At 54.2% G+C, this 17,611-nt stretch overlaps 1 protein-coding gene across 2 annotated transcripts in view; it reads right to left on the reverse strand.

Annotated features, from left to right (window-relative positions):
* TRABD2B (TraB domain containing 2B) overlaps positions 1–17,611 on the reverse strand; it is a 226,182-nt gene that overhangs the window by 16,434 nt on the left and 192,137 nt on the right. For both annotated transcript variants that reach the window (XM_042247704.2, XM_027969797.3), the window contains one exon: positions 1,897–1,987. In XM_042247704.2, the coding sequence (XP_042103638.1) occupies positions 1,897–1,987 (91 nt within the window). The remainder of the gene's footprint in view (positions 1–1,896; positions 1,988–17,611) is intronic.

Genomic DNA, 17,611 nt, shown 5'->3' on the forward strand with positions numbered 1-17,611 from the left:
CTGTTGGGACAGACACAATGAGCTTTGAGGTGAAGGTCCTTGGGGCCTGTGGGGAGGGGGAGCTTGAGGAGGGCCTTGTTCCTGAGGCTACCTTGGGTCCCTTACCCTTCAAGCACACGCCTACCCTTGACCCAGTACAGACTGATTTGTGCTGGGCTCAAATAGTCAGGAAGAGCAATCTGGTGAGGCTGACTCAGAAGATAGAAGGGGGAGGAGTCCAAGGTTTGTAAGTTCCTCCAGAAGTGCCATGGAGACAGGAGGGCATGGGCCTGGAGCTGGGAGACTAGACGTTCCAGGCTTCAGGCCCATCTTTGCAGAGTGAAGAGCAAGGCTACAGTCATTTCCGAGCACCTCCCACCCCTGAGCCTCACCCCCAGCCCTTGAGGGAGGGTTGTGGTGAAGACCTCAGGAAGGCCCTAGAGCCAGACTTCCACTGAAAGGAGCTCTGTTTCAGCCTGGGACTGAACCCCCGTTAGAGCCCAGGACAGCTTGAGCTCTAACCTGCTCCAAGCTGTCCTGCCTCCCCTGAAAAGGTGCTCAGGAGACGCGTTTTAGACAAATGACACAGCAGCAATGTTAATGTTTCATATTTAAGGATGTTAATTACTAGAATGTTTCAGCCGCTATTTGCCAGGCACCATTTCTGAGTGCTTTGCCTTTGTTAACTCACACAGCCTGCAAGCGGCTTCACCTCTCTGGGCCTCAGGTGCCTCAATTTTAAGGTGGGGATACTCATTGTTCCTGCCTCACGGGGTTGTCGTTAGGATTTGATAAGCTAAAAGCACTTAGAACCCAGTACACAGTGAGTAGTCAATAAACATCAGCAATGATTATTCAGGGCTTCCCAGGTGGCGCAAGTGGTAAAGAACTGACCTGCCAATGCAGGAGACATAAGAGATGCAGGTTCGATCCCTGGGTCAGGAAGATCCCTGGAGGAGGGCATGGCAACCCACTCCAGTATTCTTGCCTGGAGAATCCCATGGACAGAGGAGCCTGGTTACAGTCCACTGGGTCTCAGAGAATCGGACACAAGTGAAGCAGCTTAGCACACACGCACACATGATTATTCAAGCTTCTTTTGGACTCTGGGTTCATCAGGGACAAGGGCCTAAATCGCTCTGGCCATCGCTGTGAGGAAGGCTCCTGCTCAGGTTGGCCTGGTTTGGGATTCTGTCATCGTCTTCCAGGGCCGCCCAGCATGCGCTGATGCCTCTCCATGCCCAGCCTGTTGCTGGCACTGTGGACCACAGGTAAACCCAGCTGGCCTCCTCCCTTCCTCGGCTTCCAGCTTAGAGGGAGACAGAAAACCCCGCAGAGAGAGGGGCCTCTATCTGGCTCTTTGGGCTGAGTGAGTGTGCTCTAGCAGGAAAGTCAGGGGTGAGAGACCCAGCCAAGAGACAGCAACAGGCAGGTATAGTCAGAGGTGATGAAGACAAGGTTTGGGTGGGGCTGAGACTCAGGGCAGAGGCCTGGCCCTGCCTGTTGTCATTATGGCCTCATCTGGATTCAAGGCCTGGGCATCTGCCAGGTCTTCTAGGCAGCAACCCAGAAGTCCTACAGAGTCCCTGCACCCCACCAATCACCAGTCTCGAAATCTTGAACATCTCTCAAGACAGTGCTCCGCCCATTCCCACCTCCACTCTTCCCCACCGTCCTGACCTCCTGCCAGGATTACCCACCAGCCTCCTCCCGGTCTCCCCACCTCCAGCCTAGCCCCCGCTCTTGGGTGCCTGCTGAAGGCCGGTCCCTAGGAGGCCCCAGAGGGAGACTCTGCCCTCCAGGCCTGAGCAGGAAGGCAGGGTATGGCCCTCTGTGCAGCACGTGGTCAGGCATGGCCTGTGGACCAGCAGCAGTGGGCCAGCCAGTCCCCCGCCCCCAGAGGCCCTGGCTGCTTACCTATGGATGGTCTGCCCTGCAGGCGTGTGCTCCACCTCCAGCCCTGCCTGCCGAAGGACATCGATGACTGTGTTGTTCCCCAGAAAGTGACCTGGAACACAAGAGACGAAGTGGGCTCAGCCACATACCAGGTCACTGGTGATTGGAGAGAGCCCCAGGCCGACGGCCTAGGCCAAAGTCAAGGGCTAGACTCCCTGAAAGGCAGTGTGGTGTAGCTGGAAGATGGGCCAGTGCCGCCCTGCCTGGATCCAAACCCCGACTCTGTTGCTCATCCGTTGTACCGCCCTGTGCCTCAGTTTTCCCATCTGTAAAGTGGTAACAACTGTACTAGCAGCCTCGAGGGTTGTTGTAAGGACTCCAGGAACACTGGCTGGCATGCAGTAAAGGCTCACCGAGTTTCCTGTTGCATCACTGTCCCACACACCATCGAGCTGACCCCAGCTGTGGACTGTCCCGGTAGGGACAGCTTGCAGGAGTCACACAAGGACCAGCTCTGAGAAAACCTCCTCCAACAGGCCTCAAGGTCCAACAGGTTTACGGCTCAGCTTTGTCAGTTCCAGCAGCAACTCAAGTCTCCCTTCCTCGCAGGGAAATGGAGGCGGGGTTCTGTGTGTGCATGTCTGTCTCCTCACTAGGCTCCAAGAGGCAGGGACCACGTGGCCACTGCCCCCACATGCTCAGTACGCATTGTCTGGACCCAAGACTTTGAAGATTCGTTTGTTCACCATCTATCCACACACTGCGACCCAGGCCCTGGGATGGTCCCTGAAGACTCACTGAGGTGTAAGATTCTGGGGAAGGAGAAAGTAGTAGGATTCTGTGTGTTGGGAGACAGGCTTCCCAGGTGGCAACAGGGGTAAGGAACCCACCTCCCAGTGCAAGAGACAGGAGACAGACGGGTTCAATCCCTGGGTCAGGAAGATTCCCTTAAGGAGGGCATGGCAACCCACTCCAGTATTCTTGCCTGAGAGTTCCATGGACAGAGGAGCCTGGTGGGCTACGGTCCATAAGGTCTCAAATCCCCATGGAAAAGAAATGTGAAAAAGCAAAATGGCTGTCTGGGGAGGCCTTACAAATAGCTGTGAAAAGAAGAGAGGCAAAAAGCAAAGGAGAGAAGGAAAGATATAAGCATCTGAATGCAGAGTTCCAGAGAATAGCAAGAAGAGATAAGTAAGCCTTCTTCAGTGATTAATGCAAAGAAATAGAGGAAAACAACAGAATGGGAAAGGCTAGAGATCTCTTCAAGAAAATTAGAGATACCAAGGGAACATTTCATGCAAAGATGGGCTCAATAAAGGACAGAAATGGTCTGGACCTAACAGAAGCAGAAGATATTAAGAAGAGGTGACAAGAATACACAGAAGAACTGTACAAAAAGATATTCACGACCCAGATAATGCACTCACCTAGAGCCAGACATCCTGGAATGTGAAGTCAAGTGGGCCTTAGAAAGCATCACTACGAACAAAGCTAGTGGAGGTGATGGAATTCCAGTTGAGCTGTTTCAAATCCTGAAAGATGATGCTGTGAAAGTGCTGCACTCAATATGCCAGCAAATTTGGAAAACTCAGCAGTGGCCACAGGACTGGAAAAGGTCAGTTTTCATTCCAATCCCAAAGAAAGGCAATGCCAAAGAATGCTCAAACTACCGCACAATTGCACTCATCTCACACGCTAGTAAAGTAATGCTCAAAATTCTCCAAGCCAGACTTCAACAATACGTGAACCGTGAACTTCTTGATGTTTAAGCTGGTTTTCGAAAAGGCAGAGGAACCAGAGATCAAATTGCCAACATCCGCTGGATCACGGAAAAAGTAAGAGAGTTCCAGAAAAACATCTATTTCTGCTTTATTGACTATGCCAAAGCCTTTGACTGTGTGGATCACAATAAACTGTGGAAAATTCTGAAAGAGATGAGAGTACCAGAGCACCTGACCTGCCTCTTGAGAAATGTGTATGCAGGTCAGGAAGCAACAGTTAGAACTGGACATGGAACAACAGACTGGTTCCAAATAGGAAAAGGAGTATGTCAAGGCTGTATAGTGTCACCCTGCTTATTCAACTTATATGCAGAGTACATCATGAGAAACACTGGACTGGAAGAAAACACAAGCTGGATTCAAGATTGCCGGGAGAAATATCAATAACCTCAGATATGTAGATGACACCACCCTTATGGCAGAAAGTGAAGAGGAGCTAAAAGCCTCTTGATGAAAGTGAAAGAGGAGAGTGAAAAAGCTGGCTTAAAACTCAACATTCAGAAAACGAAGATCATGGCATCCGGTCTCATCCCTTCATGGGAAATAGATGGGGAAACAGTGGAAACAGTGTCAGACTTTATTTTTTGGGGCTCCAAAATCACTGAAGATGGTGATTGCAGCCATGAAATTAAAAGATGGTTACTCCTTGGAAGAAAAGTTATGACCAACCTAGATAGCATATTCAAAAGCAGAGACATTACTTTGCCAACAAAGGTCCGTCTAGTCAAGGCTATGGTTTTCCCAGTGGTCATGTATGGATGTGAGAGTCGGACTGTGAAGAAGGCTGAGCACCGAAGAATTGATGCTTTTGAACTGCGGTGTTGGAGAAGACTCTTGAGAGTCCCTTGGACTGCAAGGAGATCCAACCAGTCCATTCTGAAGGAGATCAGCTCTGGGATTTCTTTGGAAGGAATGATGCTAAAGCTGAAACTGCAGTACTTTGGCCACCTCATACAAAGAGCTGACTCTTTGGAAAAGACTGTGATGCTGGGAGGGATTGTGGGAAGGAGGAGAAGGGGACAACAGAGAATGAGATGGCTGGATGGCATCACTGACTTGATGGAAGTGAGTCTGGGTGAACTCCGGGAGTTGGTGATGGGCAGGGAGGCCTGGCGTGCTGCGGTTCATGGGGTCACAGAGTGGGTGACTGAGTGACTGAACTGAGCTGAACTGAAGTCATGTGTGTTGGAAGGGGAGGGGGCTGGTCTCCATCTCACCCTCCACCCACTAACCATTCCTCCAACAGACTTTTATGACACAGTTGCTGTGACCAGCCCCAGAGTAGACCCTGAGAACACAGAAGTGAATCATTTGACCCACTGCCCCAGATGAGACCAGGTTTGGCCCTCGGGCGGGATGCAGTTTTGAGGTCTGGGAATACGGTGGAGGCTCTCCCAGGTTCCAGTTAGGGAGGTTCCTCAAGAGGCCAGTCCCTGCTGGGAGTTGGCCCCTCCTCCGAGCTGGACCTCAGTCTCCCCAGCGTTCAATGTAGGCGGAGAGGTGGTGGCCCTGCACCCTCCCAGCCCGAGTCCTGCCTGCAGCCCCACACCCGAGGGCACTTCGCTCCTCTCCTGCTCACCATTCACCCCAGAACCTGAGGGAAAATTCTTGCGCTATCACTCTAATTGCCTGCAATGGATGGTGACAGGTGGGAAGCTGGGAGGTCAGCATGTTGACAGCCCCAGGGAGATCTAGGAGCAAGCACAGGAGGTGGACAGGCTGTTGGGGAACGGAGGGAGGGAGGTTGGGACTGCACAGTAGCTGGATGGGGAAGTGGGGCGGTGAACCCGGAAGCACCCCCCGCCAGCCAGGCCTATACACCCCCGGGCTGGCTTCAAGATGCCCTAGCAAGTCCCCCACCTGACAGTCTCCCTCTCAGTGACCTCCCACAGTCCCTGACATCCCACCTCTGGGTCACTGTGAACCACAGGTCTGGGAACGACAGTCTTTGATGGAAGCCCCCGCACTCACTCTGGGGCCCTGGGCCAGCCCCTTACGCCTGGACACTCTCGGGCTCTCTGTGGACAGGGAGGGGCTGGGCTGCACCACAGGCTGCCCTGGCTGCCCTGCTCACGGGGGCTCCGGAGACCCCTGTGAAACTGTGCTCTCCCTCCCTCCTCTTCTCTACTCATTCACTGCAGTTATCTGACAAACACTGAGTGTATATCCAGAGGTGGATGGTGGTGAACGGGGAGGGACCTGTTCAAGGCACTCATGGTCTTGAGAATGGAGGTCCTTTGATCCGGGGTATGCATGATGCTAAGGAGATCAGCCCTGGGATTTCTTTGGAAGGAATGATGCTAAAGCTGAAGCTCCAGTACTTTGGCCACCTCATGCGAAGAGCTGACTCACTGGAAAAGATTCTGATGCTGGGAGGGATTGGGGGCAGGAGGAGAAGGGGACGACAGAGGATGAGATGGCTGGATGGCATCACTGACTCGATGGACGTGAGTCTGAGTGAACTCCGGGAGCTGGTGATGGACAGGGAGGCCTGGCGTGCTGCGATTCATGGGGTCGCAAGGAGTCGGACACGACTGAGTGACTGAACTGAACTGAACTGAAGGGAAGCACAGGAGGTGGTGTGGGCACTCAGGAGGGCTCTAATTCAACCTGGGGGTAGGGCAGACTTCCTGGAGGAGGCATCGCTAGCTGAGGGATGGGATCAGAGTTAGCTAGGTGAGGATGAGAGTGGGGCAGCGGCGGGATGTTCCAGGCAGGGGTAAGGGCATGTGCAAAGGCTAGGAGGTCAGTGAGGCTCATCTCACCCCATGAGCCCTGACCCAGTGTTAGAGAGGGTGGAACACAGAAGATTCTGCCAAGGCTCCTCTGTGAGTCTCCCCTATGTGATCCCAGGCAATCGGCTGCCGCCTGCCTCAGTTTCCCTGTATGTCAGATGGGCCTGGATCCCTTCTCACGGAGGCTATAATAAAGCCCTAAGAGACAGGAGGAGTGAACATCCTTTGGAAAAGCCCAGCGTGCACCTTAGAGCAAGGGACTGAGCCAGCCCTGGGCTGGGACCACCGAGCTGACCCCACCCTTGCCTGCCCCCAAGCGTGGTTGGGCTGGAGGGGCACCAGGTGTGGCAGCCTCCAGGACATAGGCTGCAGAACTTCCTACCAGCAGCTCTTGGAAGGCACTCCTGGCAGCAAAGGCCATTCCTTCCCTGCATCCATGGAGACCCATTTAGAGACAGGGGCCTCTGGGCCCAGCAGTGGTCCACACAGAAGACAAGAGCCACAGGGAAAACAGGGCACCCCAGGCTGCATCGGAGCAGATGGCCGTGTGGCCGCTCTGAAAGGGGCGTTCCTGGAGCTGGCAGAGGGGGCATTCAGAGGGGCCCAAGCCTTACGGGGCACTGGCTAGGTCCTGCACGCTGCCTGGCAGCATTTCAGTGTCTGGTCTGCATCCTGTCTGCTCCCTCAACCTCAGTAGTTCCAGACCCTTACTGTGCATGGTAAGACCCCAACAGAAGACTTCAGATACTTTGAGAAGCAGGAAGCAATCAGCAACAATTTTTTTCCCCAAATTCCTATAAGCCTTACAAGCCTTCACCTCCTTCCCTCCAGAGTGGAGGGCAGGGGGGGAGGTCTGCCCCCTGCAAGGGGCAGCTCCTGCAGGAGGCCCGACTCCTATGGTGTTCCTGCCCCAGGACTGTCCGGCAGAAGCCCTCGCTCCTGACCGCGAGTTCCCGTCGCCACTCCCTCCCTCGCCCTCTTTGAGGCTTGGTGTCACAGGACACCACAGCACCATTCTGTCCTGTTTTCTTCACGGCTCTCACTGCTCCCTCTCTGTCCCCTCAGTGGGTTCCTCTTTCCCTTGCCTGATAAATGTGGGTACCCCTGTGAACGCCGTCCATGGCCTTCTTTTCTTCTCACTCTATTCACAATCCAGGGAATGTGAATCCATCCATCCATATGGTTTCAGAGACCGCAGTGCCGTCACTGAACTGTCACTGACCACAGCTGCTATTCAGGACCCACTGTCCTAGCCTGGACCCCTTTGTCCAGTGGCTTCCCGAGCATCCCCCACCCAACATCCCCCAGAGCCTCACCCTCCCCTCCTGGGTGTGTCTCAGCTGAGCTCTGCTACCCTTGTCAGATGGACCCATCTTTGCTCTTCCTTCTCTCTCCTCATCCTCGTCCCATCAGTCACCAGAGTTCCCCAAATCCCTCTGAACCGTGCTCGGCCCTGGCCCAGGTCACCACCAACTTCTGCCAGAATCACTGCGTGTCGCATCCTCCCCACTCGCTCCAGTCCTCTCTCTTCACCACGGCTGGAATGAGCTCCTCACACCTCAGAGCTGCCTCTGTCAGAACGAGTTCCCAACATGCCACTGGAGTGGAGACCAAGAGCCTTGAGAAGGCAAGGTACCATGCCTGATCTTTGCCCCCAAGGCTAAGATCAAATCTGGCACATGGTGGTGGCTTCACGAATGTTTGCTGAGTGAATGACTAACAGGATCTATTAGTCTATATCTTTTCCATGATCTCATCTTTTCTCCAGGAGACCTGAGCTCGAGGACCCCCTCACCCTGTAGCCCTGGCCCGACCCCTTGGTGAGGCTCCCCACAGATTCCATCGATCCTGGGAGCTTGGCCCTCAGAACAGCCCCAGTCAGGGCCTGGGGCATGCTGGCCCAGGGGTTGGTAGACAGGGTTTGGGCTTGCCTCCAAGGTCACAAATCCTGAAAAAGGTACCACACCCATCCTGGAACCTGCAGGGAAGGTGTGGACAGTTTCCAAAGGGGCCCCTCGGTGTCGGAACTTAGCCTGCTCGGCTTGCCCAGGCTCCCGGGGTCTCCTGGCCACAGCTCAGCAGCTGACGGCTGCTCCCCAGCCAGCTCTCTGCAGGAAGGCACATCCCATTTCATTTACTGAGGCTGCATGAACCAGGAGAGGAGGGTGGCGAGGGGGTGGGGCACACAGAGCCACTGAGACAGAGTGAGGGAGAGGGACACAGGGAGAGAGGCAGAGAGAGGAGAAACACTCGCGACAGACGGGGAGGGGAGAGCTCCAGAACACAAGGAGACTGAGAGGAGAAGAGGTGAGGTGACAGGGGCTGGGATGCAGGCCACAGCTGAGACTCAGAGACAACAGCAGGGAGAGAAGGAAAAGCAGAGATGCCGTGACAGCAAGAAAGAGATCCAAAGAGAGACAGGAGGAGAGAAGGGAGAGAGAGATGAGAAGAAAAGGAGAATCCAGCAATGAAAACAAAGGGCATGAAGGAGAGGCCGACACACTGATAGCATCAGGGAAGGCTTCCTGGAGGAAGAGCCCTGGAAGGGGAGGGTTCAAATAGACATATGGGCTTGGGCAGGAGGGACAGGCAAGAGAAGGAACAAGGGCCTGGAGGAGGATTATAGGTTTGACAAATGGTGGGCTGGTTTGGTCCCCTGACCCCACAAGCCAGAGCATCACTTACAAGACATCATATACAGTCAGGGTAGGGGTCTGGCTCTGAGCAGGCAGAGCCCCACAATGTTTTAGTGCAGAGACAAAGTTTCCCCTTCTTTAAGCAGGCCTATGCCAGGGTACAAAGCTCAGTGAGCAGAGCATAGGCTGGGTCTAGTCCCTATCCCAGGCTTTCCTGGTGGCTCAGTGGCAAACAACCCTCCTGCCAATGAAGGGGAGACTCGGGTTTGATCCCTGGGTCAGGAAGATCCCCTGGAGAAGGATCTGGCAACTCACTCTAGCATTCTTGCCTGAAAAAGTCCCAGGGACAGAGGAGCCTGGTAGGCTACAGTCCATGGGGTTGCAAAGAGTAGGACAAGGCATTAGTGACTAAACAATAAGTCCCTACCCATCAGCTGGGCACAGTCTGACAGCTCCCATTAATCCTCTGAGACAAAAGACAGGGTAGGACAGAGCTAATAATCCTGTCCTGAGGTTAGGACAGACCACCTGTCTCAACAGTCAACCAGCTATGTGATCTCAGACAGTTGCCTTCCCTTCTCTAAGTCTCAGTTTTCCTGCAAAGGAATCTCTCACCTTCATGATTCTATCATGTGATTACTTGAACATAACCTCCTCCTCAGTGAGTCTCCTGGGCCACAATAATTTTCAAACATTAATTCATTTCATCTTTGCAGCAGCCTTTCCAGGTACTCCTAGTTTACAGATGAGGGAACTGGACCTCAGCGAGGGGGCGAGGCCTGCTCAAGGTCACACAGCCAGCAAAGGCAAAGCTTGGACCTCCATCCAGAGATGTCCTAGCTCGCTGCATGGGCAGTACACCCACTCTGAAGTGCCAGTGGCTATGAGGGATCCCAAGCTCATGTTGTGGGGTCAGGGCATCATCAGAAACATGTGTCCCTTGCTGGGATCACCAGATCGGAGAGGAAAGCGTGTGAGCGTTCAGTGCAAAGAATGCTCCAATTAACAGGGTAATTTTAAGACAGTGTTGGGGGGCCCGGCGGAGGGGAGGAGGGGGAACCAGATGTTCCCACAAAGGCTCCAGAGTAACACAGGCTCCCCTCGGCCAGCACACATGTTTTCTCTCCAGCGAGTCCAACGGGTTTCCAGTTTTCTCTTCCTAGAAGAGGGAGTCCAAGCCCATATTTATGTTCTGTCTGAAATTAATGCAAGGGGAACTTTTAAGTGCTAATCTCGCTGCCAGAATCAGTTGCTGGGTATCAAGCAATGGCAGTGTTTGTTTTCCTGAGGAAGTGTGGCAGGAAGGCTAGACGGATGAACCTGGGGGTGGACGGACAATGAGGGATACCCTGGGGCTTCGAATCTCCCAAGGAGGGTCCACCTGGGAAACTGGCAGTGCTGAGCTTTCTTTCTCCAGCTCTGCTGGCCAGGCAGGGCTGGACTGGGGCCTTGTCAGTCCTGTGAGGATGGAGACGATGTCTCCCTGTACCCAGTTTTGTGCCAGGAGCTGAGGCACACGGTCCCCACCCTGGAGGGCATCACAGTGCAGAGGGGAGACGGGCGCACAAACAATCACAGGACAGAGTGAGCCAGGCGGCGGCAGAGGGGTGCCAGGGGCTACGGGGCCGAAGAGGAAGGGACAGGATGCAGCCTGGGGGAGGGGCCGGCCTCCTGCTTGGGCCCCATTCTCGTCCCATGGTGAGGATGCAAGCCCGGGGTTTTCTGCTGGACCTGCACCCTCAGGACCTGAAGCCTCAGGGTTTCCTCCGCCAGCCTTCACTGGGTCTTCCTACAGGCCAGGCACGTGCTGGACGGACTGGGGGACCCTGAGGTAGGTCAGATGTTCCTGCCTGCCCCTCCTGGGGTCTGGCACCGCCCCAGGTCCAGGCAGACTGTGCAGAGCGACTGGAAATCAGCAGGAGGCGCTGTGGAGAGAGCTGCAGAGATGGACCCTGTGATGGGCTCTGTGAACTGCAGGGGGCAGTGCCCAGCTCGGGGCGCCCTGCCTCATGGTTGCTGCTCTTTTCAGCATCCAGAGGCTCCTTTCCTAGAATGGGAGCACCCAGCACCCCGGGAGAGCACCCTGTTGGCCAACACGTGGGCAGGGACACTTCCCGAGCTTCACTGTCCCTTGGAGCTGAGACTGGCCATGGGGGTCTCTCTCCAGGGTCCCAGCTGGGTCCTCAGGGGCCACCGAGCACTTCAGCCCTTGGATAGCCCTGCTCTCCCCTGGAGGGAGTCCTGTTCCCGGGGGCCTCTGGGCTTTGAAATAATAGTGAGGAGGCAAGAGCTCATGAGTGCTGAGTGATGGCACTGTAGCATGTTCTGAGGCCACTTGTGCTGCCCAGTGGTGCCAGGCTCCTCGCCCAGTGATGCCAGGCTCCTCTTAGATGGGCTCTGAGGGTCGAGAGAAGCCAAGCACCTGCTCTATCCAGGCTCCTTCCTATGAGGAGAGGCACTGGGCTCCTCGTGCAGGCAGTCTGAGTCTGAAGCCCAGACACTCTCTTCTCTCCCTGCCTTCCCCACATGTCCAGCAGGAGTGCTGAGCCCGAAGCTGACATTTGGGCCCCCTGGCTCACAGACAGAGCTCCAGTCTAGTCCAGAGCGCAGTTAGGTTGGCTCCAGTTAGGGACGAGCTAGCAGATGGGATGTTCAAACTGGCTGGATGCTCTGGGCTGAAACAGGAAGGGTGACTCTGGCCAAGGACTGCAGGCTAGAGCAAGCATGCCAGCTGCCAGATGTGTATATGGTGGGGCGGCAGGGCCCTTTGAAACACCGTCGGAAATTCTGAAACACTTCTGGATACTGTGTGGCCTCATGTTCCAAGGTGGAGTATGGCAGATGATTGGTGTTTGCCTGGGAGAGGAGAAAAGTGGCTGGGCGTGTGCTGTTTGCTGGGCCCCTTGTTTCCAAGGTCCCCAGGGCCCTGCGTGAGCTGTGTGTGCTCTTCTGGGCTTGGCTATGAGCGCTGAGGGGTTTTGTTCCTGAGGCACCCAAGTGATCAACCAGTGGGGGAAGCAGGTGGGTATGGGCCTTGCCCTGAGGACTGTGGGGATGAACTGGAAGAGGAACTGGAAGGCAGCTGAACATGCATCGGGAAATTTCAACCAGCCAGTTCACACCTCCTCCAGGAAGCCTTCTCTGACTTACCTTCCCTCCTAGAAGAGTAGATGATAAATGTGCTCAGCATGAACAGAGTTGTGTTAGGAAATCCTGTGGGACTGGGGGAATCCCAAAGCGGAGGTCCAGGCAGGAAAGGGGAAGGGCATTCTCAGGTGAACAGAGGAGCAGCTAAATGACTTTTTGGTGGAGTCTGCCTGTCAGGAAGAATGGCCTAGTCATTGTTGACCACTGTTTCACTCAGTTCTAAGATTCTTGCTCTACTTATCTGTACCTCGATTTATCTACCCACCAAAGGGAATGATCAATATCATTTCGTCTCCCTCTGAGAGGCACTGAGGACATGAGAGTCACATGACCCGATGGATATGGGTGTTCTTCAAGAAGGATGGCACCCACTCTCCAAGGAGCAACAGCTGCTGTTATTAATTTTAAATGTTACCGGTATGCAGTGTGTTGGATTTCTGTCTCTCCCTTCCTCAAGCCCAAGCCTTCATCATGAATCAACTTCTGTGTCTCGGCCCCATCGGTGTGTCTCTGGTTATGGGTCTGCTTCAGCTGGGGTATGAGAGAGGCTGGAGGCTGGATGTGTGTGTGCTTGGGGTAACAGATACAGCACCTCTGTCTCTGGTGCTCCCACAACCTGGCTTTAGACTCTTCAAATCCTGCTTTAGATTTGAAGAAGCAGAAGTTTGGACTTCTGCTTCCTCTGGTAGGGGACAGGTGGCAACAGGCCCACGTGGAGGGATTTCCAGGCCCTGGAGGGCTCTTAGCTCCATCCTCCTTCCAAAGAATTCAAGAGTGATTGATGAAAACTCTGTGAGAGGGTTAGAATGCTATGATGATGGAAGGCTGGGATATCAGAACCACATAATCTTAGAACAACAGGCTGTTAGGGTCCAAGGAATTTGGAAAGTCAGAAGTTAGAATTATATTCAAATTATTGCATGCTAGGGTCACAGGATATATGATAACCACTGGCTGTCAGAATTCACAATGAACAGGCCCTGCAGGTTAACTGGTCTACCCTTGAGTTTGGCTCGTGTCTCCAGCCCAGCTCTGCCAGCCAGCCCCTACATTATGCGCTCTGTTTCAGATTCTATCTTAAGAAATGGTGGGTGAGGGGGGAAAACAATGCAGTTACCAACTTTCCATTTTGCTAAGGAGGGCCTCTAAAAGCCCCATTTGTCTCATATTACCATTGTTTTTTTTTAAGCAAAAGATGTTTATCTTTAAACACAGTAGAAAGATGATTTCAGAATATAAGATAAGCTTATAAACTGAATTTTTCATTAATAAATTCTCCACCTTGTACTTATTTTTCTCAGTTATGTGGAGACCAGAGGAAATCCAGGGACACACTTGGCTCTTTGAGAACCCTCAGGATCACCTTGCCAAACTGCATGGGCCTGGCATTTGGGAATCAGCCCTTCTTTCCCCAACCCCAGGCCAATACACCCTTCCAAGGCAGGGGCCTGGGTCCTTTCAGAACATCTGGGTTGCACCCTGGCCACAGCCACCTTACAGGGAGGTGGGGCTTCCATCTGGGCCTGTTTAGAGTTGTCACACATGTGCACACCCTACTGCCCCTGAACCTGCTGATTAACCTCCAGAAGAGGTCAAACAGCGCCTGGATACAGAAACATCACAGACACCAAGGAGGGTACTCTTCTATGGGATGTGCCAGATAGAAAGACACTTGCCCACAGTATTGTCAACCTGTCTGGAAGTACACAGCAAGGGCACCCTGTCTGGGTGGTGGGGGGTGGGGGGGGGGGGGGGGGGCAGGCGGGGAATGGCCTGGTAGAAGACCCAAGAGGCAAGGATTCAGGTTGAAGGTCTGCCTGCCTGTGGCCTTGAGGAGGCCGTTCATCCCCCCTGGGCCTTATTTCCACCTGCAAAATGAGTATAATAGCTCCCATCTCCTGGGATTATTGCAAAAAGCAGGGGTGATGCAGTCCAAGAGCCTGGAATGGTGGGGCTGGCCCTCAGTAGAGCTTTTCGGATAAGGGTCCTCCACCACAGTAGAGAGTTTAATGCTGCTTCCTAAAGCACATCTGCTGCTGCTAAGTTGCTTCAGTCGTGTTCGACTCTGTGCAACCCCATAGAAGGCTGCCAACCAGGCTTCTCTGTCCCTGGGATTCTCCAGGCAAGAATACTAGAGTGGGTTGCCATTTCCTTCTCCAATGCATGCATGCATGCTAAGTCGCTTCAGTCATGTCCGACTCTGCGACCCCATGGACAGCAGCCCACCAGGCTCCTCTGTCCACAGGACTCTTTAGGCAAGAGTACTGGAGTGGGTTGCCATTCCTCCTCCAAAAAGCACATCTAGCACAGTCCAATGAGGCAGGTGTATTATCCCCGTTTTATAGATGAGAGACTGAGGTCTTGGAGGTGAAAGGGCTTTCCTAGGTTCTCTGAATTAACAGTGATGAAGCCTGGCTTTTTATCAGGCAGACTAACTCCGAAGCTCTCACCCTCTGCATCAAATGCCCCCTGGAGAGCAGACCAGAAGAGAGACCAGTTGGCCTACAGCACTGGGAATCCCAGTCTGTGCTTCTGGACTCCCAGGAAGGGGTTCTAGAGCAGGGCTGGACTGGGGAAGATAGGTGCTGATGGACCAGGCAGGTGGAGACTCTTTCTCTCTCTCACTTAGCGAGTCTGAGGCTGGCCGCTGAGGCTGGTCTGCTGTAGAATGGCAGAACCTCAGGCTGTAGAGTGATAGAACCAGCAAGGCTGGGCTGGGGATGACTGGGAGTCGTATAATTATGTTTCTGTATCCTAAGCTATTTCCTAGGGACATCCATGAAGTTGGATTGAGAAAACTTTGCATGAGCAGACACCTGTTGGAGGATAGAGAAGCATATTTCCAGGGGTACAGACCCTTCCTCCCACAGCCTCAGGGGCCCTGTACCTCCTTTGGGGGCTGGACAGGACATGGGCTGCGAGTCAGGCTGACTCAGGTCCCCAGTGCCCAGGGGTCAGGGAAGGCCCAAAATGGAACAGGCATCCAGAGGGTGCCGTAGAGCAGGGGAGCCTGGAATTTGCAGACCATCCAAGAGCACTTAGCCTGTCCCTGCATGTACATCCTCAGCCTGCCAAAGGACATGGGACTCGGGAGGTACATGGACATAAGGACACAGCGAGGCAGGCATGGATTTTTGTCACCATGAGTTGTGTAGGGTGGGTCCCATGCCAACACACTGACTGTCACAGGTCCACTCAGCTGGCTCCCTGCCTGCCTGTGAGAGCAGAGCCCCTGACCACAGCTCCAGGACCAGGCACTCGTCCTGGCTGTACCCCCAAATCACCATGAGCTTCACCCACGTCCTGGTCTGTGTGGAACTCAGCCGGCCCATGGCTGCGATGAGGCAGGCAAGCTCGAGCTGGAGGCTGAACCCAGCTTTGAAATTCTTAGGATAAGGGTAAATGTGCAGCACTGAACAGGCCTTCTGCTCCAGGTATGGCTGAGCCAGAAGTGGCAAGATTGGCCCACAACCTGGGCCTGCTGCTACAGGGCAGAGGGTCTCTGAGAGCCAGGGTGGGGTTCCCATTGCCCTGGCTTTACTGCTGGCCCTGCCCAGGCTCTCCAGGCCCAGGAGACCAGGACTGGAGGATCTGGTCAACATTCGCCCATGTATTCCTCCCTTCACTCATACATTATACATTCATTGAGCTTGAAACCTGTTAGGTGCTACTGAAAACACAGGGATGATTAAGTGGAGTCTGCGCTCCCGGAGTTCAGGGCACGGGTGGGAGACAGACCCAGCACCGCTCACCCACTCCACTGTGGGAAGCAGACTGGAAGCAGCGAGAGGACCAGGAGGCTGGAGCTGATGGAGCTCACTGGGCCAGGACAATGGCAGGGAGGATGGACAGAGTAGACAGGTGTGAGGTCTTTTGGGTAGTCTGTCGAAAGAACTGACCAGAAATCAGCCAGACTTCAGAGGCAGGGAAGAACCTGAAGGCGGGCAGGAGGCGTGCATGCTGGCCTGTGCCTGAGTGGACACTTGTGCCCTGTGGGCTCGAGGTTTCAGTGTCAGGGGCTGCCCAGGCCATCGTGATTTTCAGCTCTAGGCTCTCCTGTTTCTATACTCACAGAAAGGAGGTGCTGTTAGCCACCTCCAGCCCATGGGTGCCTGATCCTGAGCCTGGGGGGACGGTGGGGCAGGTGGAGCGTGCAGAATGCTGGTCCCTCACTGGCCTCCCTCAATGACTGGGATCTCTAGGGGCTTCTCTTAGGCCAGGGGAGGAGCCTGGGGGCTAGCTGAGCTCCGAGTGGCTCCTCTTTCATGGTCAGCTGTGGGCCTTTCTGCCCGGGGACTCTGTCTATATGCCCATGGGGGGAGGGCTGGGATGGTGAGTGAGGGAGGGGTGTGCTGGGGAGCACTTCCTTTCCAGTACGGCCGGCCGGCCGCCAAAGCTGGGCCAGGTTCCCAGCAGGTGTCCTGCAGCCAAAGTCCTGCTTCCTTCAGGAAGCCCCTCCCACCGCTACAGGAATCCCTCCCGATCCTCAGAAGTCTGTTTTACAGCTCCTGGAATCGCGGATGGCCCAAGTGAGTCCTGGCTCTCTACTTAGATGAGCAAACCGTGGTTGCCCACGTCGAGGCAGAGGCCGCATCAGGCCATGGCACAGCCTCAGTGCGAGCCCACAAGTCTCTGTCCAGCTGCAGGTGTGGCTCTAAAGGGGCCATCGCAGACGTCCTGTGTTTCTGAGGCCCTCCCGTGTGCCTCTCCCGTGCTGAGGGCTGCAGGGAGGGAAGACAGGTGCAGATGCACGAACCCTGGCTCTTGCCCTTTAGCTAATCAGGGTTGAATGAGTGGGGATGGGGAAGACTTCCAGTAATGAATCAGGATGTCCATACAAGCCCTTTTGTGTGAGACCGCTTGGCTTGATCCAGCTCAGCCTGATGTAGGCAGGCAGCGTGTGGGTATTTAGCCAGGGTAGGGAGGGGAGAGAGAGCAGCCAACCACCTCGTTTAACTCTCACAAAACAGGAGGTGAATTCATTCAGCCCAAACTGCCAGTAACACGAATAAAAAGAAATAATGTTTGTCTTGCAGCTCTGGAGCAAAAGCTGACAAGGAGGTGAATGCGGTATCCTGGTCCCAACGTGGACAGCGCTGTCCTCAGCAGAGACAGCCATGGAAAAGAAAGAAAGAAAGAAAGAGTGAGAGAGAAGAAGGAGGGGACAGAGAAGAGAGGAACAGGGAGAGAGATGCTGAGCAGGTGCTGCACCCGAGAATCTGGTGATGATAAAATTTGTATTCATCGTCCTCATCATAATGGTGCCGATAACTGTGGCTGCCATTGTGAGTTACTCCTCCACGATACTGATCTTTATGACTATTCCACAAGGTGTGCGTGGGTGCTAAGTTGCTTCAGTCATGTCTGAGTCTTTGTGATTCTAGGGACTGTAGCCCATCAGGCTACGCTGTTCATGGGATTTTCCAGGCAAGAATAC

This window comes from Ovis aries, chromosome 1, assembly GCF_016772045.2.
Source record: "Ovis aries strain OAR_USU_Benz2616 breed Rambouillet chromosome 1, ARS-UI_Ramb_v3.0, whole genome shotgun sequence".
NCBI lineage: Eukaryota > Metazoa > Chordata > Mammalia > Artiodactyla > Bovidae > Ovis > Ovis aries.